Raw genomic sequence first — 27583 nt, 5'->3', positions numbered from 1 at the left:
ACGTTTTGAATTTTTTTTTCATCAGATTTAGTTGTGCTTGCTTAGCAAATTTCGGTGGTTTTTTCGAAGAAAAAATAGAACCGGTGCACCGTCCTTTTAACTTTTCAGCAAAATTTTTCTCAGAGAAAAGTATAGGAAAAATTGTAAGGAAGATGTTTTACGCAGTCAGGTACAAAGTCCATCACTTGAATGTGTTTTGACTATATGGAGGACACACCCGTGATGCTTGCAAAGTAGTTGTTGTGTGAGAAACAAATGAATCACCCAAAAGGAATGCTTATAGTTAATGGATTAGTTTGAGTGATAGATGTTTGATTTAACTCAATGGGAAAAGCGAAATAACAATCGAGAACATTTGTCATTTAACTGAGGAGCATTAAGCGAATTAACTGCCAAATTACGTAAGTCAATTATTAATTACCAATCTGAACATACGCCGGACTTCAGACTTCTTGTTGTTTTCGTTCCGTTCGCCATCACTGATTAAGCAGAATTAAAATTAATAGAACTTTCCAGTAATTTTTGCTGCAAAATTTCCTCTCGTAGCAGCGTTCTTGGTTTTTTTTTAAGGATGTTCAAGCATTGATGAAAAATCTAGTAATTTTCTTTCAGCACCGCTAGAATTTGGAAACATTCGAAGTATTAGATATTTTCGTCCTTTCGAACAATTAACATAGTATGATGCTAACATCAAATGGCGTGGACGTCGTCGTCACACTAACAAAGTTAAGGTTCTACGTAAGATCAAGTAATCTGCTAGCTACTATTTAAACAGTTGTTCTTATGGCTTTTTTCCAACTTCTGAAGAAAGGTTGTTGCCAGCCTGAGGCAGACATGCGGAGGAATAGACGTGCGGAAGGATACAGAGGGATGAAACCCAACACATGCAGTTATCACGGTTACGAAAAGACTCACTCATTTTTTGGCAAACTCACTTCGAATTATTGGCGGGTACTGCTGTGCCAGTAATTGCGCTTATTCCAGTTTTTGTTCCATCGCGTCGACTGTGCAACTAACTCCCAGTGCTTTCCGGTGTCGACGCACAAATTCTACTCTGTTGGACCTATCTTGATCGCTTTCTGGCGCCAGAAAGGAAGGAATGCATGTATGTGGGCGGATCGAAATTCCAGTGAGCAGAGAGACGTAGGAACCGATCCACACACGTACATGCACAAACGTACATATAAACGCTTAGTACGTTGAGTTTGCTTACCGTTTGGGTGCTTTCTGTAGGGTGATGAGGCGCTTGAGGGGATAGGTCACTAATGGCTTTGAGTTTTCCAGGCTCTGACGAAGGCGATAACGCCGAAACGTTAGCCGCTGTTTAATAAAGACCGATACCAATCTTGGCTACAGCTCAAGAAAATCAGTTAAAAACTACGTTTCAACATGCCGAGATTCAAAGACAGTCGAACATGGGCAATGCTTAGTACGTTATTATATGACATGATAACCCTTCCTTTTATACCGGTATAACATCGAAGCTTTACTCGCCTTCTTTCTCAACAATTAACACAGAATTGTGTTAGATAGTGCTCAGTGACGCTAAAGTAATCATCATACTTATAAAACCAAAGACCTATGTCAGATCACATAAACAGCTAGCTCCTACTAAAGCGGACGAGTGTAACCTGTAGAGGATGGACGAGTGGACCCGTTTTATAGCCCTCTCTTTCCCTCCATCTAAGTGACACCATGCGGTATGTTCTACTGAATTCTGGCGCCAACGTACCCAACTGGGGTGTCGAACAACCACCACATCCTTCTGCCTTCTGTTATAGGCGAACCTATCTGAAGAGTCTATCTGACTGTCGCACTGTCCGAGCATCGTGAAACTCGCCTTTTGACATCAACCTGCTCATTTGAAATCGTGAGATCTGTCCTTTCCCACTCACTTTTTCACTTTCTCGGGAACAAAACGCGTTCAGAATTTCACCTTGAACACCGCGAGAAAAAAAAACGGAACAAAAGTTTACTGTACTTTCACACAACGAAGTTTTCTTTTCATAACAACATGAAAACTGGAACACTAAAAAATTTTTAATTCTTGACAAAAAAAATCTACAAACACATACAGAACGAAGTAGCAAACATAATCCATATGGAAGAAATTACCGAAGAAACAAAAGAACTCTGAACAATGCAAACCTTGAAAAAATTAAAATGTCAAAAAAAAAGAGAGAAGGAAAAGACTTAGTCTAATGTGACGATTTGACGTATAGCAAACTTTCACACTCGGTTTTCTTTTTTTTTGTGTGTGTTCGACTGAAACTAAAAGACATCATGACATGTTTTCTCTGCAACGAAATTTGAGAACGTAATTGCCATTTTTAAATAGTATGTCACATCAGTAAGACTTGCAAGAAGGATTCGTCGTCAAAAGATAATGGCTAGAAAAGAGCCATGAATCACAATTTCTTGGATTTTCAGTTCAAAAAGTAAAGGTACTCCACCTTCGAAAACTTTAGAAAAAAAAAGTATTTCAAATGAGAATGCGATAAGTTTGTTACTTGTGGATTTTGTGGTTGTACTAAACAAAAACTTTCAATCCATCGTGTAGTCAAAAGGCTAATCACTCAACTTTGTGGAATTGCAGGTTAGCATACCCATAACGGTTAAAATGCTCTCCTTGAAACATGACTGCTACTAACCTGTCGCTCACCGGCTCCTCTTTATGGGGCATTCGTGACACAACACACACGCAGGCCATGCGCTTGCTCAAAGGTGGTGTCATGATGCGCCCGACATGGAAAATCCTACAGCAAGGCAGTTCCCCACACTGCTTTTCAGGATGATCACGAAGCATGAGTGTGGGCGAGCTCATACGTATATTCTACACTTCTAACATTATCTTTTCGTGGAATGACCCCAACATCGTCAACTTTGGGGGATTCTGCCTTCAAAACGCAGACTGACGGTTTATGATAATACGCTCCCCGTCATACTAAGGCAAAGTCATCTTGATTTAGTGCAAATCTTAAGCGCAATATTAACGGCATTTTTCGACATGATTTTATCAACTATACTTTCAGAGAACCCTTTGCATGTGACAGGGAAAAATTCTATTCTGTTCAGGTCTTTATTTTAAGTGATCAGGAAACCTTTGTAGTGGGCGGTACTGAAAGCAAGCAAAAATCTTCTACACAAAGGGCTTTCTGCTGAAAATATTCTGTTTGCATGGTTTCGAACTGCGCACAGCACAGTCTCATCATAAGTGAAAAAAAAAATCTCCATACAAATAGAATGCACAGTCGAGTCAAAATGACCTGAAGTCCAGTGCAACTGAATGTATACGCGCTCGACACGGTACGTCTGGGGTTGCGATCAATGTGGGATTAGTTCTGACGATATTTTTTTTTATCATAGAATAGAATTGCAAGGGTGTAAGAGTAGGGATTTTAATAGGTTTCCGTTCCGTCTCTACCTTCAAACGAAAGGAAGAATTGAAGTCACAATATGAATAAGAGAGATAGAAATAGAAAAGAAAAGAAAAAAGATAGAAAAATAGAAAGATAGAAAAAAGAGGATTCACTTTCAAGGCTCTTTGGTAAGGAGGAGTGAATTCGAATAAATTCACAAGGAAAAGCCAGCTATTTTCAGCTACGTTAAGCCGGGAAGTGGATCCTATATATGTGAATATGGTAAATATATGTCAAGGGGATCGCACAAACAGACTAGATACTCATATCTTAGCAAAGTTATTAAGATTCTTCATGCAGTTCAGGTGTATTGTGTGTAGGGTATTTATGAATAATATGTTTATTATTGATTATATTGTTAATTAAACACTTGAAAATCGCATAAATAATAATACTTGTCATGAATTGATGTAATAAGAAGCTTGAGCCTGAGCTAAGTTTGTCAACAGAATGAGAATCAAAACGGCAATTTCTTGATATTTGAAGAGTTTCAGAGTATATAATAACCCCAGTCGTACTGCATGGCTGAATGGAGCCAGCGAGGGTCTCCTCGATCCCAATCGCTGCCTCCACTGCGCCCCTTCGAGAGCAGCTGCTTATGCGACTGCAAGAAGCCTCAGGAAAGTTATTTTGACCTGATTATTCCTTGTGATGTGCCAGTAACAACACCTGAACAACCCAACGGGGCGGCATACGTTCTTTGGTCAACAACTCACCGTTATTGACTCAATCTTCACGGAATGTTGTGTGGTTGACTTCGCTCACGGCAAAATGCTTCGCGCACTTAATTTCTTGGAACGTGTACATTCGTCACTACACAGTGTGCCTAAAGACTGTTTTGAAACCATCTCGGCAAACTGGAAGAAAAATTGAACGAAACAATTCACAAACCTTGACCTAGAAACTGGCTTTCCATTGCATCATATTACAAACAAAAATGCAAAATTATGTTATGCCTATGGAAAACGTGTGTCTAGTTGTTGTTCTATTTGCTCTAGCTCTGTGAGAGAACGATGTTCCCGAAATTTCGAATTTTGAAATTTTTGAATTGAAATTTCTCAGTCACCTGCAACAGTTATGCAGGTACAGTGGACTGCAAAGTGCACCACTGTTACAAGATTCACACCAGATTTCACCCTCATACTAAAATGCAATTTTAAATTCATATAAGACAGCACTTTAGGAACTTGACGAAGATGTAATTACGGGTGTAAGCGTGATCCTGCTCAACTCTCCCTAGCCGTCATGAAAAACGGCTTGGGAAACGGTCAAGGATGCGGCGCAAGGATGTGCTAAGGTAGTGCGCTATCGAAGAAGTTCCTAGGACGTTGTTTAGGACGATTAGGAGAGCTGGAGTGAATACGTCCATAGTCGTAGCCTACATTCCGAACGCTATACTGTTCATTGAAGATCCCAACATAGTCAATTTTGTGGTGTGCTGATTCTTACATTGCACAAGACTTCGTTTCCCAAGCAAAGAATATATTCAGCGAAAAATGGTTGTTGACGAAAGGTTTTCATCCCAAGCGACGGCGTTATATTAAGGTGTACACGTAAAAAACTTCCTGGATGGGTTTAATGACTCAGCGAAGTAGTACGGGGGACGGCTTCCGCGTCCCATGGGTGCGTAGGCGTTATATGGCGAGATCAGTTGCGCAAATGGTGCACCGGCACCTTGCAATAATTCTAAGAAAAAATTATCAAAATGTACATGTGACGTTCGCAATCGTGTCGTGGTTGTGTTGGTTAAATGCGTAAGATTTCTTCGGAATGTACACCTCCGTCTTCTTTCAAGTGAGGCACGTGCATACCTACACCTTCGCAAACGGTAGCAAGCAGTGTACTTGAACTTGTGTTGGATCCTGTCTTTATCATAATGATAATACTTTCACGTCATTTTATGTCGGCGAATCATTGTATTTTATTCGTTAAAAAAGAAAGGGGAGAAGTTTATTGAATATTTCGAATAATGTTGGCAGGACAAAATAAAGTTAATAGCAAAAAAAGTATGACTGCAGAAATGGACAGAAAGCGATCCTACCCTACCGATCGATTGAAGGAAGCATACCGCAATCTTGGCGATGTTGGGATCTCCTCATGAAAAAATGTGCCCTAAAATTTGAAAGCAATCACACCTATTTCCATCTAATTTTCTTTAAAAATGACTTGAGAAATGGGGCTGCCAGCGAATTTTCTCACAAGACATCTAACGACGTGACGTACGCAAGAGCATACGCAATAGACGATGACTCCCCTGCTCGCTGATAGACGCGCATATGCGTCAGCGGTAACAGCTCATTGGCTGTCCGCTGGCAGATGCAGCGTGTCTGCCCGCTCATATACACGTGACACTTTATTAGGTGCCTCGTAGGAAAATTCGATCATCAAGCCGTTTCTCAGGACAGTTCGGGGGAAGTTGAGCGTGATCGCGTCCATAGTCGTGACCTACACCTCTAACCCTATCTATTTACACATGGGAGACCCTAATATAGTCAATTTCACGGTGTGCTGCCTTTCCGGAAACTTACCGGAAAATATTATTTGAATTTTTTCACTCAAGAAGCACCTATTCGCATAGATTAGTTCGGTTTGCATCTCTTCGCAAATTTTGTATCTACAGACATTTATTGTGGTTTCGAATAAAGTCATTATTTCGTTGGTTAACTTCCAACCTGAAATATATTGTAGTTCAAAGGATATTTATTGATTTACTTATTTATTTATTTATTACGCTCAAAGGCGTGCCCGTAGTAAGAGGCAAGGAATGAATACAAATAAACAATAAATGTGATCTCAGTCAATATTCTACAAATTGAAATGAAATGAAATGAGAATGGGACCTACCATTTATGGTAACGAGTCATGTCAGAAAAATTAGTAGAGTATCAGTGAGCACAGAAAGTTGAACCTGAGAACTTTTTAGAGGTGATGCCTGTCCGCTCCTGTCTTCTGCATGACGTGAAATGGGTAACGTTCTCTCCCTGTCTCTTAAAACTTCAAGACGAAGCACCTTGTGCAACAGTTTGGACCCAGCATCTACCTTTAACATAAAAACAAAAACTTTAAAAAAATTTTCGGTCACTGCTCAGAACAATAATGAATTCACTGGAGCCGCGGGTTCGACGTGGTTACATAAAGACGACAATTTTGATTTCAATTTAGCAAGCCCTCTCTGAGCCTCCCACTGATTTTGAAATTTTCAAATCTAGCATTGAAGAGGAGGCGAAAGAATCCGTGAAAATGTTCGGAGCAATTTTCACGGCGAGGATATATGTGCTTGCACATGTTAACGGCTGGAATCCATCGGAGATCTCTAGGATCCAAAGGTGCGTACGAACCCTAAATGATTCTTAAGTTCATCATCGTAATTAAAATGCCTAGCGTCTGAGAACTTTGTAAACCTGGCATGGTGGGTGTGTCCTCAGCTGGTCGAAGTGATTGGTGCGACGGGCAACGATAGTTCTTTCTTCGCCGCTACCATGCAGCTGCGGCAACCGTATGTTCATGTCACGGTAAGAGAATTTCGTTGTTCTGATGGTTTTGTTCTCTCATCAACGGTTTTCGCTTCAACTTTTTCGCCTGTACTACCAATCGTAAACAATAAACAACTATTTTTGTGAGCCAAAAACTACTTTGAGTTTGATCAGTCAACCAGTTTTCCCCGACAAGCAACATCAACTGATAGCGAAAGCGGCTGGTTCAGCTGTTTCAGTTGTTTGGTGTAGCCGAATTATGGCTAATGCATGGAGGAAGCTGACATATCTCATGTATTTCGTTTTCAGATATTTTTTGTGGCCGTGCTGGCCACGGTGTATTCTCAGACCACCCCACTGTTCCCTGTTGCTTGTGAACTTAATGTGCTTATTGTTCTGGACAGGTAAGACGGATTTTCATAAGTCAATAAACACATGTCTGTGTGGTGTGCAGATTTCTGAATGCTGCCAAAACATATCAACCACTCCTTCCTTTCATGAAAGTGAGACAAGAACGAGGAAAAAATTAACACCTATTAAGTATTCTCCTTAAAAAGTGACACTAATTAATCACTAGTACTATCTGTGAGTCACCCAGGAACAAACATGCGCGAAGCATCATCACTAGGCCCATATCCAACTCCAAGAAGACTTTTTCATCCAAAAATGAGCAGAAGATTGTTTTTTCTCAGCAAAAACACGAGAACTTCAGAAAAAAAGCTTAAGTCAAGATTCTGAACAGCTCCACTTTACGTTATTAGATGAGACGCAACTTGACGTAGGATAAAAACGAAGAAGAGAGTGGAAAAATTTTAAATTTGATGAATACTATGCGGAAATCTACTTGACCTGGTACTTTGTTTGCTTTAGGTCAGACTCAGTAAAAGGAGGTTTCAACAAGAGTCGAAAATTTGTCATAGATGTCTCCGAAGAGCTTCAAATTGGACCTCTCAAGCACAGGGTGAAAACAAAATTCTTACTGAAGAAAATTGCAAAGGAAAAAAAACTACGGAAAATTAGTATTCGCGATTTTCAGGTTGCGATGGTGGTATACTCAGGTCCAAGTTATAGAAGAGAAATTTTTCCCTGGAATTTCGCAAAAAACAACGAAGAGTTCGTTAGAATCACAAATGGGTTGCGAGCTATAGGTGGGACGACAAGTACTAAGAGGGTATGTGATCGATCTGCTTCGGCCCTGTTTTTTATAACGTGTTATTATTTGAAATTAATTATTTAAAATGAAGTTATCATTTACAGGCTCTTGAAGTGGCTCAGCAGCTAATGAATCAACGAAACAAAACAATCTCAACACTTGTTTTGGTAGTCACCGATGGAAGGTGAATAGAGAACTGCAATGTTTGTGGTGACTTAAAAACCAATAAAAGATTCCACTTCGATTTCAGATCGGCTGATGATCCAAAAGAGGCGGGGCAACGCCTACAACGTGAGTACAACACCTGGATATTCGCTGCGGCTACGGGAGAACCTGAGAAAGTCGATAAGTTCGTGAACTCTCCTTAATGAGAAAAGTAACAAACGCTTGCCCTCTTAGCAGACTCTTAATTTTTTTCCTATTTGGAGCACAAAATTGATTTGAAATTTAATGTTTCTGTCAGTTAAAGCACTCAATTCTTGGCGAAAACTAAGATACGGAAAGGATTTCTGAGAAGAAACAGATTTCTCTGATGAAAATATTTTTGGAATAGGTTGAAAATTTACACCATACCTACAAACTTTTCACTGCAAAAAAAGTTCTTTTTTAGAGCACAAAAGGAAAGGACAAAAAAATTTAACGTGTTTAATTCTTTAGGTCAATGTTAGCATTTTTTGTTGCGATATATTTCTCTTGCATTTTAGAAGGACACATAATTCGATGTCTCAGACATTTCTAGAGGCTAAAAATGCTCCAAAACATTCTTTCTTCTTTTTAACTGAAGGAAGGACATACTTTTATGGATGTCTCCATGTTAATGCGATTTCTCAAATGTGTACGTAGAACCTGTGATGAAATAAATGCCCAACAATACATGGTTACCTCAATCTCAAACCTTTTCCCATGAGTAAAGCGCGCTTAGTTATTCGACTCGTAATTTCGACTATTCATATGTATAAACTTGTACTTGATACGCATTTCTGTAAAAGACCATAAATCAGTTCCTTAGCGCTTACTTTCATTTAGATGATCACTAAAGGAATTTGGAGTAGTTTTCACTCTTTTACCTCTCTCTCAATCTCTTCCATCACTAATTCTTCTCTCGGACACTGAAAATACGGCAAGAAATGCCGAATTTTCAACTCGTGTGAACGTATCACCTGAATAACGCAATGTAGGTGACAGATCGACTGTAATAACAAGTCAAAGGTGTATCTGCATCACCTCTCAAAAACATCAACACGAGGAAAGAGCCTAACAAGCATTTTTACGCAACCAATACCGTAAGAGTGAACTCCGCTTCAGAACAACGTTAGAATTTTACGAATTAGTGAGACGTTTGAAAGATAGATCCACTACACCCATACAGAAATCAAATGCACTTTCCAATTCTTCGACAGCGAAGAGCAAAACAGAGATGATGACCTGCTCATTCTTTACACCACCACATTTGTGGTTCACCGAACTCATGCCCACATTCCTTCGCTGTTTGTGTGATTACGTCATGACGTTCCAGACGAGAACTACTCGACATCACTGGTAATGTGAATCATATCGTTCTGCATCGAGGTAGGGAGTTGGCCACTGACATCACAAAGCGACTTCTTCGTCAGGCACAGGTGCGACAAAAATGTCGAATGAATCATTTATCCGTGATTTATGTGTTTTGTGTCTCACATAACGATACTGTCTTGTGCACATAACTTTCAGGTTGTAACATTTGGAATGTGAAAATGAACCAATAACTAACACAGTAACTCTGATAGACCTACTTTTCAAATAATGAGTTCAATTTTCAGGAGAAATGTCGAACTACTACCACCACCACCACAACAACAACTACCACTACCACGACAACCACAACCACCACGAATCCCATAACTGGTACAGTTATTTTCTATAGTTGATGTTTTACAGGCTGCTTTACACAAAAATTTGCGTCACTGATCTCGTTCCAAAGACTGTTACTTCACCCACAACTGTCACTGCCCTTTTTTCAGGTTGCGAATTGGACCTCGTACTGGTCATGGACTTCTCGACTACAACAGATCCAATCATAAGGTTCTACAAAGAATTGGCGCAAAAACTGATCAGTGCACTTAAGATTGGACCGCACTACACACAAGTGAGAGCTATAATAGAGATGTTGGCAGACGCACACGACTTGTCGCAAGAACGATATGAAAATATGAAGACGACAGTTGTTCACAGGGGGATCGTTGTAGATCATTGTAGGATCATTTTACCTTTGCTTTTCATGCTCACGCATGATAATCCGATCCGACGGGATGCTGGGAACTGGAATTATGGTTATGCAAAGCTCTTGTAAATTAGAATACAAAGGAAGTTGGTAGTAATAATAAAGAAAATGCTTACTGTATGAGCCAACTTTACGGGCTGTCTTCAACAAGTTTACAAAGCTTCAGACTGGAAACAAAGAAATGGTCGATGAATAGAAGCTATTGTATCGCAATTGTTTAGACTTGCTTATTGTGTTTAAAGATGCGAGTCTCAAAATTTCATCCATCGTTCAGGTTGCGGTCGTTACGTTTGCAACAGTCGGCAAAACTCGTACAAAATTCAATCTCAAGCGATACAAAACACAACCCGAAGTGCTCCATGCAATCGCACAGCTTGAGACAAGCGGAGGCACGACTGCAATAGGTTTGTCCGCACTTCGCGAACTTTCACGACCGATCTTTGGTGGAGTTTCCACTTCTGGATAGTCTCTCTATTTTGGCATTTCTGCGGTTGTTTACCTCGTGATAGGCAGCCATCAATATCATTGCTTTGCCACTCCTTTTCGAACGTGTCTTTTGTTCAAAAAGGCAGCTGAGAGAGATAGTTGAGGTCAAGGTTTCTATTGTTTTTCGAGAAGTGCACGTGTTGAAAATGATACGGGTGGAGGACATTATCACATAGTCAAAGGGACACTGTGTGTGTGCGTTCGAGAAACCAGTTTCGTGTCATCTGTCCGCAGTCATTGATGTCGAACAAGGGCAGCCCTTGGAAACTACGCCTTCGCATACGAAACCGCAGTTTTCCTTTATTAGTTCGATGTTGACCAACGGGGGTGACGAAGGACCCTTCCACTATTTACTGTAGAGAGAAAGTTTCATAGAGGACAATTAATAGCTGAGGAAAATAATGGGGAAAAGAGCTCTGGGTAAGGAATCTGTCAACTAATAGTGGCCATCCACCTGATTGAGATTAAAGTTAAAGTTAAACAAAAACAACCTATGGATTTGTAAGAAATGTGAGCACATGAACAATTCGATAAGGGTAAAAATTAACCTTGCTTTGACATTCTAATTGATATGAATATAGTTGAACAGGACTATGAATCCTATTACATTCGTTGCGAAACATCATCCGAATCCAGTTCATTTACTCAGTTGTTTGAGCATTCTACCGCATAGGCAAAGAAAACGCATACTTCACAAATTAATTCCTGTTGTAGATTCTTCTTAGAACTATTATCGCAGATTTAATTGCAGACTTTTCAAAGTACATTTCAGAAAATGCCTTCGAAAGTATATCCTCTTCTTTTGAACCTTTCTTTTTTCTTGGAATTCTTTCTATTGCAATATCATACAAAAGCGGATAACTGAATGTTCTAGGATGTGAATGGAAATGATATAGAAAACGTAGCTAGATTGGAAGCCATTTTCTTTTATAGATTCTGTTGTGTACGACATATAACTACATTAGCTATCTCGTGTTGAATTACTGTAAACGGCTAAGCTTACAAAAATTTAGAGCTACAGTAGGATCAGAAAATTGTCAGTCGTGTTCAAAAATTTGCAAACAAATTCTCTGAAGTCATGATTCCTCCTTCGTGGCCAGCATTAGCAATTAAATCTTTTAGTCATTCAGAAAAAAGGGCACGAAACGTGTGGGACCGGATCTCCATACGAGACAGCTAATAACGCGCCGCGTCCGAGTCCGCACGAGGCAGGCTTACGCGCTGCGTGCGCGTGCATGCGAACAACCAACGGTCTGCTGACACTAGCTAGCTCTCTTTGCTCCCGGTCTGATGCGGTGCGTACGCCTGCTTTCGCAGACGTGGAACGTTATTAGGTGCCTTAGATTGATTATTAGATGCCATTTTTATGTGAGAACATTTAAAAGACAGTAGAGGAGTCCAGGGCGACAAGGTCGTAGTCCACGGTTTTTTTTATAATTAGGCGATATTGAGCGCGGCAGCGCATATAATACTCGTGAACTATGCTCCTAACGCTTCCCATCCACATACGGAAAGTTCCCAACGCGCTTAACTTTGTATGGCGTAATTGCTGCATTTAACGACTCACACGACAACACAACGGATCTAATCGTGAAGTCGTGATGCAATCGGTCACTTTTTAGGTCTAATCTCAACTTTTTTGCAGATTACAATATTGGTGTGAATAGTGGAGGTATCACTGCGAAATCCTGTTCTTTTTTTGGGTGACACAACATCAGTGAAAATCTGAGAGCCGCTGTAGGACTACATACACCAGTCGCCAGCCCTAATGTCACCTAAAATTGTTGAGAAGTGAGGGAAGCGAGAAGACTTTTAAAGAGCCCTCAATAGCGATCAGCTAGTCAACCCCAGTATTTGCTGGTTCCCTCCATATCCATAAATCGGCCAAGCTAAGATTTAGCTTCCAAATACAGCATTTTCAATCACACAGCGCGTAATAGTCTGCTGTTACTTCAAATTCTCAGTTTAAAATTGTCCTTACCAGCTGAAGCTTAATTAAGGTCTGATGAGAATTCAAAAAGAGAGGCTTTCATGTACAAATTGTACAGACAGCATCTCCACAGCATTATTCGATCAAGTTGTTCAGTAAATTTAGTTTGAAAGGGATCGATCGTGGAACCATTTGAATATTGCATTTCTAGGTGCTGGTATCAAAGAAGGAATCAAACAAACTAGCGAAAAAGAAGGAGCAAGGCCTGGCATTGCAACTAGGGTGAACTAGCGTTCCTTATTGTTCTTCACAAATTTTTACTAATGTTCCTCAAAGCCACTGCTTCAGGTGATGATAGTTTTCACCGATGGATGGAGCAATAAAGGGCCTGAACCTGAAGATATTGCCAGAGAAGCTGTTTCTCAGGGATTTGAGCTGTACTCTGTTTCATACACGGTAAGGAGGGTCCGTTTTTGGCGTGACATATGTCCGTTAATGTTTAAATGAGAACACTGACATATTTTGATATTGTTTTGAAATTTCAAGCGCGAGATCCTAAGGGAGACTAGAAGAACGACGTTTCCAGACGAGGTACTCTTTGTAGGTTGTTTGTGTTTGCTGTTTGAAATCGCTGGATTTTGATGAAGATCTTGCTGTGTGGTGAAGAACTAACAGAATTTATTTAATTCGGAAGTTTTTCGTTAGTGCAAATTCTAATGCGGGTGTGTTGGTTTACGTTTTCAAAGTTATGTTAGTCGATAACAACAAAACTTTAAATCCTTGAGGCTCCAAATCAAAAGAAAGTGATTTGATCGTGAAACGTTCACTCGAGCTAAGTTTTGCACAAAAGCTTCCTTCTTTGTCATTCTGAAAAATAGCTCTTTTTTTTTGCTGTCATAATTCTCTAAGGAGTACAATCTATTCCGGGGTTCCTGCTCAACGCCCATTGGTTTGTTGCGCTGCGACCTTCCCGATTCTGTGGTTCTGATACTGTTTTGCTATTTGAAACCTAGTAGTGCCCATGGGCAATTATTTGGGAATAACTATGCTCCATAACTCTTCAAGAATTTGAATCAAAGGCAACATTTGAGGAAATTTTCAATGTTCTTACTACGAGAGGGAATTCGGTGCATAGCTGTCAAGTACCACAACGAAAAGGTAAAAAAAAGGACTTTACGAGTTTAAGAATCAGAGGCAGCAGGACCCACGAGCTATCGACTTACCAAAAAAGTCAACTACTTACATCCACAGATTAAATTGAAAAGATTAAACGGGAAGATAAAGTTGATTGCTGGTGCTGGTGAAATTACCCGACGAAAGAACTCCTCACACTAATGCGAATAATCAAATCCAACATTTGTGCTTCCACTCGGTCAACTTAGTTGTAGGTGTAAAGAGTTGCATTGTCGGTTATACTGATGCCTTCAGTTCATCACATTTTCTCCGCAGTTCTGCAATTTCGCTGAAATATCTGCAAACGTCATTTCGGACCGTAATGAATTATAGAAGGAACCTAACATAGCAAATCATGCCAAACGTTACCTTCAAAATTCATCTATTCACAGAGTTTTTCAATTTTGTGGTGCCAGACAGTCAATGCCATTCCGTCTTAGCCAGGGTTGAGTTAAAAAAAAAGTGAAAACAGTTGGAATATAGCAGACATTTCAGAAAAAAGTCGCTGATGCTGTCACAGTTAACCATTCCATGTTGGAGTCGATCGCACAAGATATGCAACACATCTACACGGACAATAATTTTGAACAACTCATTGAGAAGGTCCGGCGACGGAACTTGAAGTGCATGTGAATTTGCTCATACTGTGCTATTTTATATACTGTACATAGAAAACCGTACAAATTGTATTGAATTCTTTATGGAAATCGTGTTCTGAAAAACGCTGATACTCATAGAAAGTGTTCTGAGTATTGTTCTGACATTTGTCATTTCGCCATCGTTATATATAGGAGATAAGGCTCCAAAAATGCTATAAAAGAGAGGTTTCGCTCTCAAATTCTTCCATGCCAAATAAAAAATGAAAAGTGCCAAATAAAAATCTAGTAATTGTGGTATTCAGCAACACCAAAACAACCGTCAGACATAGTTCCCCTTTGATAGCTCCAAAAACAAGGTATCGGCATCAATTGTCGAACATGATGGCTAGTAAGTAACCAAAGTCACCGAAATCCAAGAATACCGATATTTTGGAATCGAACAAGGAGCAGCACTTCCACGCAGCAAGCTCATTTTATAAAGTTTCATCGGTGCAGCATTGAGTTCCCGAACACTGGTTATTCAATCTTGTGTGAAAGCTGCGGCCGCGAGTGAAGTAATGCGGTTTTTTTTTTGTTGACATTAATAAGCAACTTGTTGAAGTCGGAGATAAATGGTTCCAGCTGGTTTTTCATTGGAGTTTCGTGGTAGGAGGCATGTCTCTCGTCCAGTAGGTTGAAGATGAAATACTGTCACTCCTCAGTACATTCAGATCCACAGTACACGCCTCGATGGCGCCGTTGAATTTGCGGAGAAATTTTTTTTTTGAGATGGACTCGTAATCCTGACCGTATCTGAACAGGATGATGTCAGTTGTAGAAACACTGATAAGTGAAGTATAGTCGGGTCAAAACGACGTGAAGCACGGACAGTTGCGCAAGCGGCTGCGCTCGAAGCGAAGCGGTGGAACGTGTAAGGATCCTCGCTACCGCCACTTACCTCTGCAGTTCGCCACGGTCCCACCTCGATTCCAACCGCTGTCTCCACCACACCGCTTCGAGAAACGACATGAAACACGGACCGTTGCGAGCGCGGCCGCTTACGCAACGGTCCGTGTTTCATGTCGTTTTGACCCAACTATAGTTAGGATGATTTTCTTTCCTTTATACTGATGGAAATTGTGGGATAGTACAGGTTCGGTGACGGCTGCGCCTGATTTCTCCGCTTATCGAGCAGATAATTTCCTTGAGCAGACGGAGTCTGCAGAGGACGAGCGTAAGTAGCGAGGCTGGGATGACCGTTATGATTTCTGTAATTGTCCAGCACTACGAATTATAGAGGCGTTCCCAGCAAATTGTGCAGTTCAGTGATCAGTAGTCCTACCCATTCAAGTCTTGCGTAGATTTGTCCAAAGCCATTGATCCATGACAATATTGTGATGGCATACTCGAACAGAATGATGAAAGTTGCTAGAAAGATCTCCGATTCACTAATGTAATTGGAGATGCAGACGGTGTCGCTGTACACTTCGATCATGTCATGTTTTTCTGTTGTGCCGATGATCAGTCCCCCCGATGTGCATTGAGGAACAGTGAAGCCTTGCACTGACGAGTTTGGTGAACAGTGTTAGTGGGAGTAGAAGTTCGCGTTGTCGTTGATAAGTATGGAGATGTTGTTGAAGTGTTATGAAGTCGATTGATCTTATGTGCAGAACATTTCTGCTTGCTCTGGATCGACACATGGGTGTCGTCTGCAGAATGATGGTTCCCGCGCGTTTTGAGTACAGGAATCTCACGATTCTGCCTCACGAGACTAGGCGTTTTGTCATAATTATTACTCAAAACTGTTTTGCTTCGTGAAAGAAAAACTAGTAAAGTTTGCTCTGTAGTTAAAAATCTCACTCAGGTTTGTTTTCCACATGAACGTATACGAGGACGTCGCAGATTGTGTTTCAAACAGTTCCTTTTTCTGAGAAATGTCATGGCATCAATTCTCTATTCCGTCATTAGACTTTGATGAAAGGGCCCATAAGAGAAACGAATAAAGTTTATGCTTGTAGTAAAATCAACTCAACAATAACGAACCAAAATCGAGGAGGGAGTGCACGAAAAAATCCGTCGAATTTTGTTCGTACGCCGAGAAACTACAAGCAGTTAAGGAATAAGAAGAATAAGGAGAACAATACAAGGGCAGGAATGTTCCTAACTGAGACTTCTTTGGGACTTCTGCTCCTCTTTAACATGGTTGGATATGTAGGTAGGTTTCATTGGAGTTTATTATTTAAAGGCATCACCCCACGAATCTGAGGTGGTGCAGATTTCAGGTGGAGTATTCTTATAAGGGATCGTAGATTACGGAGAGGGGAGTGATTACGTCTATTTCTCTCTAATTGCCGTAAAAAAACGGGCCGGAAGATACGCCTCCGCACAAGGTTGGCGCGCTCCAGTCGAACTCCTTGTAGAAAATAGTGCGCCAGAACGCCCGAAGCCGTATCTTCCGGCCGTTTTTTACGGCAATTAGGAAGAAATGGACGGAATCACCCCCCTCTCCATAATCTCTAATCCCGTATACGAATACTCCACCTGAAATCCGTACCACCCCAGATTCGTGGTATGCTGCCTTTAGGTAAATTCTCCATACGCTAACAACAAGAGTAAATTGGGACAGGCAACAGCATTTGCACGGCCGACATCTAGAACAATTAAATGAAAATAATGACGTGGTTTCAAGATTCCTGTCCAGTTCAGATCGATAACAAAAAAATTAATTCCAGTTGTGAATGTGTGCATAGTGTAATATTTCCACGAATGTTCAAGCCAAAAATGCTGAAGCGGTGGCTACCTTTGCAAGTAAAAGTATTGAACAACAAAACAATTGAGAATATGTGAGAAAAGTGAGGGCAAACAAAAGCTACGATTAGGAAACCTTAAACAGTTCACTGATCATCAACACTACAGGAGGACGTTTCCTTGTCAATCAAACAAATCCATGAAGTCTGGTGAAAGTTGCTGAAAATTGTACGTAGAACTTCACTTAGATAGCTACAAAATCCGTTTCATAGTCCGCTCCACTTGATGACACAGTTCTTGTTTCTCTTTCTTGAAATGAAAACCTGAAAACTGTCGAGTAGATTCTAATGTTGAGGGGAAACTATTGGTGAATCCCGCAAAGAACACAATGTTCTATACTACCTTTATCTTTCTACACTCATTTGAGATAAAATTGGGTTAATTAAAGTTATGCTTCCCTATGCTTATGTAAGCTGTACTCCCCTTCATTTCCTAAAATCTCTTTTCACTTTTCTGGTACATTTCCATTACCTCCTTCCCAAAATCCTCCTACCTTCTCCTTAACTTTAATCTATGCAGCTGAAAAAAAAACCACATCACTTTTTTGATGAAGCTGTACAATAAAGGGGTAATAACAACTTTGTGTTCTTAAAGGCAGCATACCACGAATCTGAAGTGATATGGGTTTCCCATGGAGATTTGCAATGCGTGGTCATAGATTGTGGAAACGGGGGCGGTTCCGTTCATTTCTACTGGACTGTAAAAAGACAGTCCAGAAACGCCATTTGCCAAAATGTATTCTATTGCATGTCTTCTCACCAGCCTGTTCAAACGAAACCAATTAATAGGGTGCTAATGGGACCGGAACGTGTACATAGAGGAGCGTTCTAACGTACCCCGTAGGAACAAAAGCGGTTCCCACGCCGCTTTTTACGCGATTAGGGAGGGATCAGCGGAATCACGTTGGGCTCCGCAATTCACTATCCGAACTCTACGCCTTCGCTGTGGGTTCTGCAGCAAGTCAAAATGCTGATACGCTGCCTTTAAAACAAATAGTTAAGAGAGAAATAGACCCTCTACTCTCACAGTTGTTGAAGAAATGCCTGCAGTTTTCTTTTGTGTTTTCTTTTGTGACACATTATGTTTTCTAACAAAGTTTCACGGACCATATAATATGAATAATGAGGCTAACTCACTCGACACCAACCACAGATCCTACCAAAGGGTTCGCCGTTCTTTGCATCTTATTGTACAGAGGTTCCATAGGCACCTTCCAAAGCGGATCATTTTCTTGTTTGGGAAGGCAGCAGTCACCTTCATTGACGATAGCTATTCCTACCTTAAGAATAATCGGCAGTTAGAAGTAAACGGTGTAACAAGCACTATATTGCTCCTAATCAAGTAGTATACCGAGTAGTAGATCCAATTGTTCTGGGAGAAAAAGTAATGTACTCATGCGAAATTTCTTTAACAAGGATGAGGCGAAAAAAAGGCGGCGGCTGTGCCAAAAAAATTGCTTTTTATCAGATTACGCAACAATTTAGCGCTTCTAAAATGTGACCTCAAACTTGAAACAAAGTTCTTTCCTACGACTTTGGAATAGCGCATGAATTTGGTCAAACGGTTACTCACTATGAGATTCCTGTCCAGTAGGAAATTGCACTCAAAATCATCATCATCCTCCCCAAAGGGGTTAAGTAAAGCTTCTGCAACCTTCAACCATCCCATGTAGAAGGTAAATTGCAAGCATGACATGAGAGGTATCACAGCGTCCAGCTGAAATGAGTTTTTGATAATAACTTTGTAGAACGTTTAATTCATACTACTCGGCAAAACACTGTTTATTGCCACGTCAACTGTTGATTACTACGAACAGAAACTGTAACTACGTTTGTTTTGTGCTCCTAACCTTAGTTAATTGCGTATAAGTTAGAGTTTTCCGAGTTATATTCGCCCCATCATGATGTACGGATCGGAGACTTGGGCAGCACCATCAACGGTTATGGAGAGGCTTGACTGCACGGAACGAAAGATGCTTAGACGGCCTAGGGTATGCCACAATGAAGATCTTTACGCAGAAATTGATGTGGTTTACCGGCGGATGACACGTGGAAGATATCAACATCTTCCCTCGTCTTCGAAAGCGGCTAAAGTAAATCGTCTTCGCTTCTTTGGTCATATATTGAGGAGACCGGCAGATCGCCTTGTTCAACGAGTTCTGGGGAGTTTGCCGGGTTCGAGCTGGAAGAAGCCACCTGGCCGAAAACGGAAGTTCTGGACTGAGGCGCTAAAAGGGGACCTGAGGACACTCGGCGTGGATAGGCAGTTCAGGCGAGACGTAAGGTTTCGCAGAACATGGAATAGCGACGAATGGATTGATTCTGTGCAAGCTCTCGCAGAAGATCGAAAAGGTTGGGCAGAGCTGTGTTCAAGGACGGCACACCTCGGCGAAGATGCGGGTAATCGCGTCAGGCGATGACATCAGCCCGCCGATTAAGTCAAGTAAGTCATGTAGTAAGCAGTTAGATAAGGTTTCTATATTTCAGCGAATTTTTCTCACTGGAGGGACAAGGGCGGATATGTTGCAAGGCTACTTGGCGCATCCTAGATGGCCAACCGCGTTATGCCTGCCAAGCCATTAATTCCGAAACGAATTCTACCATATTCAAGTCTACCCCAATCCACTCTATTTCCAGATTTGCATACAAGCGGTGCACAGTACGATCGAAACGGCATGAAGCGCGATGCAGTTGCGTATCGAAGCGGTACGGATGGTGCGTAGCGGTCAGGCTCGAGGGAGGATCCCTGCTAGCACCACTCATCGCTGCAATTCGTGATGGTCCCACATCGATTCCAACCGCTTTCTCCTTCACCATGCCGCTTTGAGAGCAACCGCTTACGCAACTGGTTCATGTCGTCTTGACCCTACTATAACTGTGTGTGGCACTGTTGATATTAAAGTTTAAAAAATAAAAAAATCATTTTTAGGAAAGATCAACAGAGATGGAACTGAATTTTTCCGCTTATACTAGTTGTGGTTACTAATTTCATATGATAGTGCGCACTACAGAGGACATTTCCGTCTCTATTTCGGGATCCAGTAAGATGTCCGCAGTGACTGGACGTTCGATGGTTCAAAACCGCTGTAGTAACAACCAAACCTTTCATCATTCCGGGGACAGTAAATTGACAGAGGCACATCTGTCCGGGAGAATAAAACGACTGACTTGATACATCGATTGCCCCTCAAAGTCCCCAAAAGCTATTGTGTATCTAAACACGCGTAAAAAAAACCTCAACGACTACAAGTTGCAGTAAAACGCGTTGGCGCATCCCAAGCTGATTGATGCGACGGACACTTATTCAGTAGCCAAAAAAGAATAATCTAACAGCATCACTGCGCATCATACTCCTAAGTATTAGAATTCCATACATTAGTCAGGAGAATAGATAAAAAGAGTGAGGATCTACGCTCGCTCAAATAGCTCACTTTAAGTAACGCTTACAGAAGCCCACGCAATCTTCTTATGTTACAAAATTTCAGAATCTGAGAGTAGATCATCATAATTTCACATTTTCAACTGTTTAGGTGAAACCGTAATAGTTTATTGGTATTTTGACAGTCGGTCTAATAGCGGAATAGCAATAGCGTGGGAAGAGTATGTCGGTACCACTTATTTGTGTATAGGCGTTGTTGTGTCGTGTTGAACTCACCGATGAAAGAGATGAAGAGTCAGTTGGTACTACTTGACGAGAAAGAACTGCTATGAAGAAAAAGAGATGAACAGCAAGGAAAACAAGCTGCGGGTACATTATAGGAATCGGAACCCAGTCGTAGTTCCTCAGCGTAAGTAGACAAGTGCGGAAACGTAGAAGTTCCTAAATATTTTCCTGTTCACAGAAGCATATAGTCGGTGGTAAATGTGTTGAACCGAGTGAGGATGACGTGGCCTCCTAGCAGGTTGAAGTGAAAAGATAATGTGTGCCAGGCACAAAAGGGAATACATTACGGTATACGCGATCCTTGTATAGTAAGGTTAAAGGCATCACCCCACGAATCTGAGGTGGTGCAGATTTCAGGTGGAGTATTCGTATACGGGATGGAAGACTACGGAGAGGGAGGTGATTCCGTCCATTTCTTGCTAATTGCCGTAAAAAACGGCCCGGAAGATGCGGCGCCGCACAAGACTGGCGCGCTCCAATCGAACCTCTTGTACAAAATGGTGCGCCAAAACGAATGAAGCCGTATCTTCCGGGCCGTTTTTCACGGCAATTAGGAAGAAATGGACGGAATCACCTCCCTCTCCGTAGTCTCCCATCCCGTATACGAATACTCCACCTGAAATCTGCACCACCTCAGATTCGTGGGGTGATGCCTTTAAAACGACATGAAACACGGTGCAGTCGCGTAAGCTGCTCTCGAGGCGGCGCAAAGGAGCGGTGGCAAGGATCCGGGGGACCCTTGCCAGCACCTTCCATCGCTGAAATTCGCTATGGTCCCACGCCGAATCTAACCCGCATCTCCACAGCGCCGCTTGCACCGTGCTTCATGTTGTTTTGACCCGACTATATATATCCAGTTGAACAGGCTTGGCGTCGACTATAGAAATTCTTCGAAAGCATTTATGTAGTTTTGAAAGCCTGAATAGTTCTGCTCCAGATGTGTCTCGGTTCAAAACACTTGATGATACTTGTTTTTTTAGGTTTGAATTTTCACCTCCAAGCATTTTCCTAGCAGAAGGTCACTCGAAATAGATTCATCTTTGTATCGTGCCAACTTCAGAAGAGAAACGGCCCACTGCACTGGTATCCACGTCTTTCCATAAAGACATCCGTGCTTCCCCATGTTAGTCGCCACACATTTCACATTTTTTAGTTCCTCATTTTCGTGTGGAAACAAAAACCCTGAATAATGTCAGAAAATTGCACTTGTGTTAAGGTACAGGGCAGAGGACAGGCTATTCACCAGCATTGACGATGGCCTCACTAGTTGGAAACCGTTTTCGAACTGGCACAGATATATCACGAAAGGCAAGAAGTTGAGCCACCACACAATATCTGCAACTATTATGTAAGCTCAGAGACGAAAAAGATGAGGATTATGAGGGAAAACTCGTTAATTATTTGTCACCTGATGATGTTCGTCCGCCTCAGTCTTGTCTTATCGTCCGAGCCTCTGACACAACAAGAAATCACGTGAGCCACACTGAAAATATGGAAATGTTGGATATTATGCATGCAAAAGTGTGTGAATTTTGGCTAATTTTCTTCCTTGGATTTTTGAGTTCTTTTTTCCCTTATGCTTTGTTAATTAGTATTAGTAGTCAGGAAAACGTGGTAGAGCAAAACCAACAACAGCAAGTTCATCGACCTTAAGGGTCTACGATGGAATAAATATTGGGAAGGTTAGGTTTTAGTGAAAAGAAGACTAACGAGATCTAGAAGAACGTAGAACTCAACGAAAGAAAATCAATGTTAGAAATTTACCAACCAGCACGAAATCTTCCGAAGTCAGTCTTGTTCAACGCTTTCTAGGAGTGGAGCAAATAAAGGCAGCGTAACACGATTTTGACGGAACCCACAGCGAGAGCGTAGAGTTCAGGTAGTGGACTGCGGAATCCAGTGTGGTTGCTCTGCTCTCTCCCTAATCGTTGTGAAAAACAAACGGCGTGGAAACCGTTTTGGTTCCTACGAGGTACGTGAGTGAAATAGTTGAGGGAAGTGGTGAGTTATCACCGTGAAACTCGTGAACTAGATTGAATTTCCAAAATTTTGTGAGGACTGGCTAAGGACATATAACGAAATTTACGTGGCACGGAAACAGCAGAGTAGAGATCGGGTTGTAGATTACAGAAACGAGCGTAACCCCACTCACTTCCCCTTAGTAGTCCTAAAACTCGAGTAATAATCGCTTTCCTTTCAAATGGACTGATAAACTACGGACTAGATTTTTTTTTTTGGATTTGGAAGTCTTATTCATTCTTGACCGCTCTATGTTGGATGCAGCTCGTGCATAAGGGTGCTTTAATACGCTAATCTTAAGGCAAATACAGCTCTAGAATTTGGAAAAAGTGCTTTCCCGTGTTTCCATAATGTTGCACTTTTAATGGGATTTTCCATTGTACTTTTCTAACTCATGTGGGCGGGTGTGACGCAGTCGGTTAGAGGTCCGTTGTAGCCACACGGTCTAGGGTTCGAAATCGCCCTAGTGCAAACTAAGCCTTTCATCCCTCCGGGGTCGATAGATTGGAACCAGACTTGTCTGGGAGGATAAAAACACTGACGTGATCATCGGCTGGCCCCCGCAAGTCATTGTATAGGCCAACACGCATTCCACAACCTCATCGATTACGAATTCCAGTAAAACGCGTTAGCGCATCCCAAGTGGATTGATACGCCAGCGACTTTATCCTTTATCCTTTTTTTTCTCATTACTTCTTCGCATTTGAACACACTCACTTTTCTATCAAGCCCACATTGTTGAAAAGGGTCAACCATCGTGTAACAATAATACTAACGAAGAAGCCAAGCATAAAGTCTATTGGAATGTCATGAAGATGTTGATCCAATTGTTTTGCAACATCCTCAAGAGTCCTGAAAAAAAAACCACTGGAATTATTGTGAACTCGCACATATAAAGATGTCGCTGGAAGAGTCACCAGTGGTCTGACGTACTATTGTCTTGCAAACAAAGGGAAGATTTAATCACACAAAGCTGATTCACTTACTTTTTTTGGATTAATAAAGCGAGTTGGATGTGACGACGCTCATTCGTGGAGATCTATTCATAGAGATCCCAACGCAATAAAATTCGTGCTCCCTTCAATGGCGAAAAATTTGAGCACCTTTTCGGGTCAAAGCGACCTGACTTGTAGTGCACTTGTGCTATCGTCTTGCATGCATAGGGAAGAAGGGATTATACGAAGCCGTTTCGCACACTTTTTTCTGGATTACTGAGGACTCTTTCTGGATAAGTAAGTGGATTATTTGTCGGATGAAAATGACACAAAGCTCGGCGTAGTTGCATAAGCGGCTGCACTCGAAGCGGCGCGGTGAAGCTAATAGTTGGGACCGAGCTGGATCCATCGCGAACTGCAGCGAAGGGAGGGCTAGCAAGCTTCCTCCATCAATTTTAATAACTACGCTCCATCGCCAACGGATCACACTCGTTAGAGGGAACACAGCCGGTTAGTCGCGAGGCTACGATTAGCCCGCGATTAGCCACCTTGCGCGTCCCCACGCGGCTAATCGCGGACCAAAAGCGACCTTGTACCTGCCCTGAAACGTAGGTGGATTCCTGGGATGGACTCCCTGTTTCTGCTGTACCAGGATCGGCTCATAATACTACCGTATCCAGCACGTCGATCCGGCCAAAAGCGTGCAATCAAGTGACTGGGAGGTGCAACGGAGGCGGTTTGAAGTCGCCTCCAACAAATAAGCTCCACCTTTTCACTCCAGGAGAGCGCAACATTCTCCTAAAACTCATGGGACTAGAGGCTCGCAATCTGCCCATAGGTTTCAAATTTCAAAACACAGTAATAGAAAAGAGTCTCCTGATTCTAGAGGAAAACCTGGTACGGTAGCGCCAGGAAGGACGGGGTTGCCGGAACGGAAAAGGACTAGGATGGCGATCTGCACTTATAACGCACGTACGCTTGCATAGGAAGCGGCCATCGAAGATCTGATGATGCAAGCCAAGAAGATCAAGTACGACGTCATCGAACTGACCGAAACGTGGCGACGCCAAACACTGAACGCCGTGTATGACACTGGAGAAGAACTATTCTTAGGAACATGGGGCAGTAGAGGAGTTGGTGGAGTTGGTGTCCTCGTCAACTCGAATATGACAGTGAACAGCGACTCTTTCAAACAACTTACAATCCGAATCGGACGTTTACGGATGAAAAGATGTGGTTCAACGCCAGCTTTGACAATCTTCGCCGTTTACACTCCAAAATCAAGAAGAAGGCGAAGAAGAAGAAGTTAAAACTTTCTATATGGACCTGGAGAAGTTCTACAAAGAAGATCATACCTTCTACAAGGTCATAATTGGTGATTTCAACGCCAAAATCGGCTCCAGAAGAACGCCTGGGGAACTTCACATCGAAACATGGCCTTCAATGGAATGAGCAGGGAGAGAGGCTTCCCGAGACGATCTTGATCTCTTGATCTCTTGATCTTGACGAAGACCATACATGGGAACTCGCAATTCCAGAAGCCCTCTCTACGCTTGACGTGGGAGTCACCCGATCGAGAGTATCGTAATGAAATTGACCACAACATCGTCAGTCAAAAGTTTTGCCTGACAGATGTCGCTGTTGTACCAAAGTTTTAAACGGAATCGGACGATCGTCCTCTTCGAGGAAGATTTTCCTTTACACGGAGAGGAGAAAAAGCCGCTAAGTTCACTAAGCGAGCTCCCAGAACCATCATCGACTGAGAGCTCTTTACTTCGCTTGTCGGCTTTTGGGGAGATACCGTCATGGACAACATTGACGAGGAATATGACCGGCTCGTTGAACAACTTCACGACTGTACGAGGGAAGCGAAGATTTTCAAAAGCACCAAGAGACACCTGTCTCCCAAAAATCTAGAGCTGATACTTCAGCGTGGAGCTGCATGAGCTGCAGGCAACCAGGAGCCCACGTCCGAGTTCGGAAGACTTTGGAGAGAAGCGATAAAGGAAGACCTCAAAGAGAAGAGCAGAAGTGCTGGCTGAAGCTGCAGAGGCGGGACAGAGCATTCGCTACGCCCGTCGGAACTTTGCCAGTCGTAAAGCAACAATGACTGCTCTCCGGACCCCAGATGAAACAACTACAGCATCAGAGGGGGGTTGGAAAAGGTCATTCACGACTTCTTCTCAGATTTCTTCAACAGCCGCGTAAGTTGCCCCCTCACCATCTGAGAGAAGATGGACATCGGTGTCAAACACACCACAGGAAGACCCGATGGTCAGACCTCTTCACGATGTCCTTCAAAGAAAAGTACGACGCTCTTCGAGTTCCTCGCGAGAACAGATGCCAGTGGGCAACGCTTGAACGTGATCGGGACAAATGGAAGTATTACTGGTGCCCGCTCGAGCAAATCGATGAACAACAGGAGCACAGGTGACAGGTGATATGCTCCATCGTACTGCTTCGAACGCAACGTAACTGCATCGAGTTTCATTTCGTTTTGACCCGAAAGTACACAGAAAACAAAAAAAAACTATCTGAAAACAATAAAATGACGCGATAAATAAATAAAAAGATGGACAAACAAATTGCTATCTATAAAGTGCTTCTGGTTGACGCTCTTTGTTACCACCGTATGACCCAAAACAGAACGCAAAGAAAAAAGGAAGTCACCTTCGCTGGTCATCCGTGAGAAAGTTCCGATGAAACATATTAACAAGTAAATATAACACTAGCCAAAGAATAGTCTCAATCCCTACAGCTTTCCAAAGACTGCCTCTCCAGTTTAGTAGAAGTCGAAAAAGTGTCCATGGATGGGATGTTGAAACACACAGGTTGTAGTTAACAGTCATATAGAAAAGCAAAAATATTGACGTGGTTATCACTTACCAATGATAAAAATATCTCAATATTTGTAGAGGTAACCACGATAACGTCATGTTTTACTTTCTGTCATGGATAAACTAAACGTAATAGGTTGCATTTCTAATCAGACGAATGTAGTTTTTTTTTTGGGTGAGACAGAACGTAATAAAAAGGAAACGTTCAAATTCTTGTTATTGATAGTCGTATGGCATTGTGGCAATTAATTCTCTCTAGGATACTGTGTTTTCCTTCTGGTAATGCGAACTGTTTTTAGCGTTCGTAATTGATCATTTTATTATTTTATTTTGGTGCGGGTGTAGTGTAGCGGTCAAAGGTTCCGCTTCCTACACGATCGAATCCGCCCCAGTGCTCACCAATCCTTTCATCCCTCCGGGGTTGATAAATTGGTACCAGACTTGTCTGGGAGGATAAAAACACTGACTTGACACATCGGCTAGCCACCGCAAGTCATTGTATAGGCCAGTTACACGTTCGTGAACCTCAAACAATTCGGAATTGAAGTGAACGTGAGGGCGCATCCTAAGCGGATTGATTAACGCCAGACACTTTATACTTTGTTATTTTATTTTAGAACTACTTTTTGAAATAAATTAATAATTTCATCTCATTTCCATTTTTATTTATGTCACTGGCGGTATTGAACAGCACCATGACTTCACCGTCCAAAAATGATAAGAGAGTAAAAAATTACTCCAGGACCTGCCTTCTCTATTCTTTTTTATATTGTGAAGTTTGAAATCTAAATAGCTGTCAGGCAGCTTCACAAATTAATTTCCTATTCCAACCAGTGTTGTTTTTTTGAA

At 41.8% G+C, this 27583-nt stretch overlaps 2 protein-coding genes across 3 annotated transcripts; one reads left to right on the top strand and one right to left on the bottom strand.

Moving 5' to 3' along the window:
- Positions 1-1389: 1389 nt before the first annotated feature.
- Positions 1390-14527, top strand: RB195_001155 (uncharacterized protein; the record flags this gene model as incomplete). Of its 2 annotated transcripts, XM_064197802.1 has the most annotated exons (14): positions 6703-6745; positions 6801-6931; positions 7202-7296; positions 7763-7853; positions 7929-8063; positions 8150-8229; positions 8296-8394; positions 9562-9664; positions 9845-9929; positions 10046-10170; positions 10580-10709; positions 12933-13003; positions 13070-13177; positions 14390-14527. In XM_064197802.1, 14 exons carry the CDS (start codon positions 6703-6705, stop codon positions 14525-14527), a joined length of 1434 nt encoding a protein of 477 aa, XP_064053683.1. The 2 variants fall into 2 exon arrangements, with proteins under 2 accessions (XP_064053682.1, XP_064053683.1); XM_064197801.1 differs by lacking the exons at positions 6703-6745; positions 6801-6931 and adding an exon at positions 1390-1470.
- A 2937-nt stretch (positions 14528-17464) lies between these two features.
- Positions 17465-26605, bottom strand: RB195_001154 (uncharacterized protein; the record flags this gene model as incomplete). Its single annotated transcript, XM_064197800.1, has 9 exons — positions 17465-17543; positions 18417-18559; positions 18853-18996; positions 20935-21099; positions 21938-22125; positions 22187-22278; positions 22352-22426; positions 23680-23814; positions 26568-26605. The coding sequence occupies 9 exons, from the start codon at positions 26603-26605 to the stop codon at positions 17465-17467; spliced, it is 1059 nt and encodes a 352-aa protein (XP_064053681.1).
- Positions 26606-27583: the final 978 nt, after the last annotated feature.

Source organism: Necator americanus, chromosome IV (assembly GCF_031761385.1).
Source record: "Necator americanus strain Aroian chromosome IV, whole genome shotgun sequence".
Classification (NCBI taxonomy): Eukaryota; Metazoa; Nematoda; class Chromadorea; order Rhabditida; family Ancylostomatidae; genus Necator; species Necator americanus.
The sequence above is the reverse complement of the archived record's forward strand: the minus strand, read 5'-3'. Positions and strand labels throughout refer to the sequence as shown.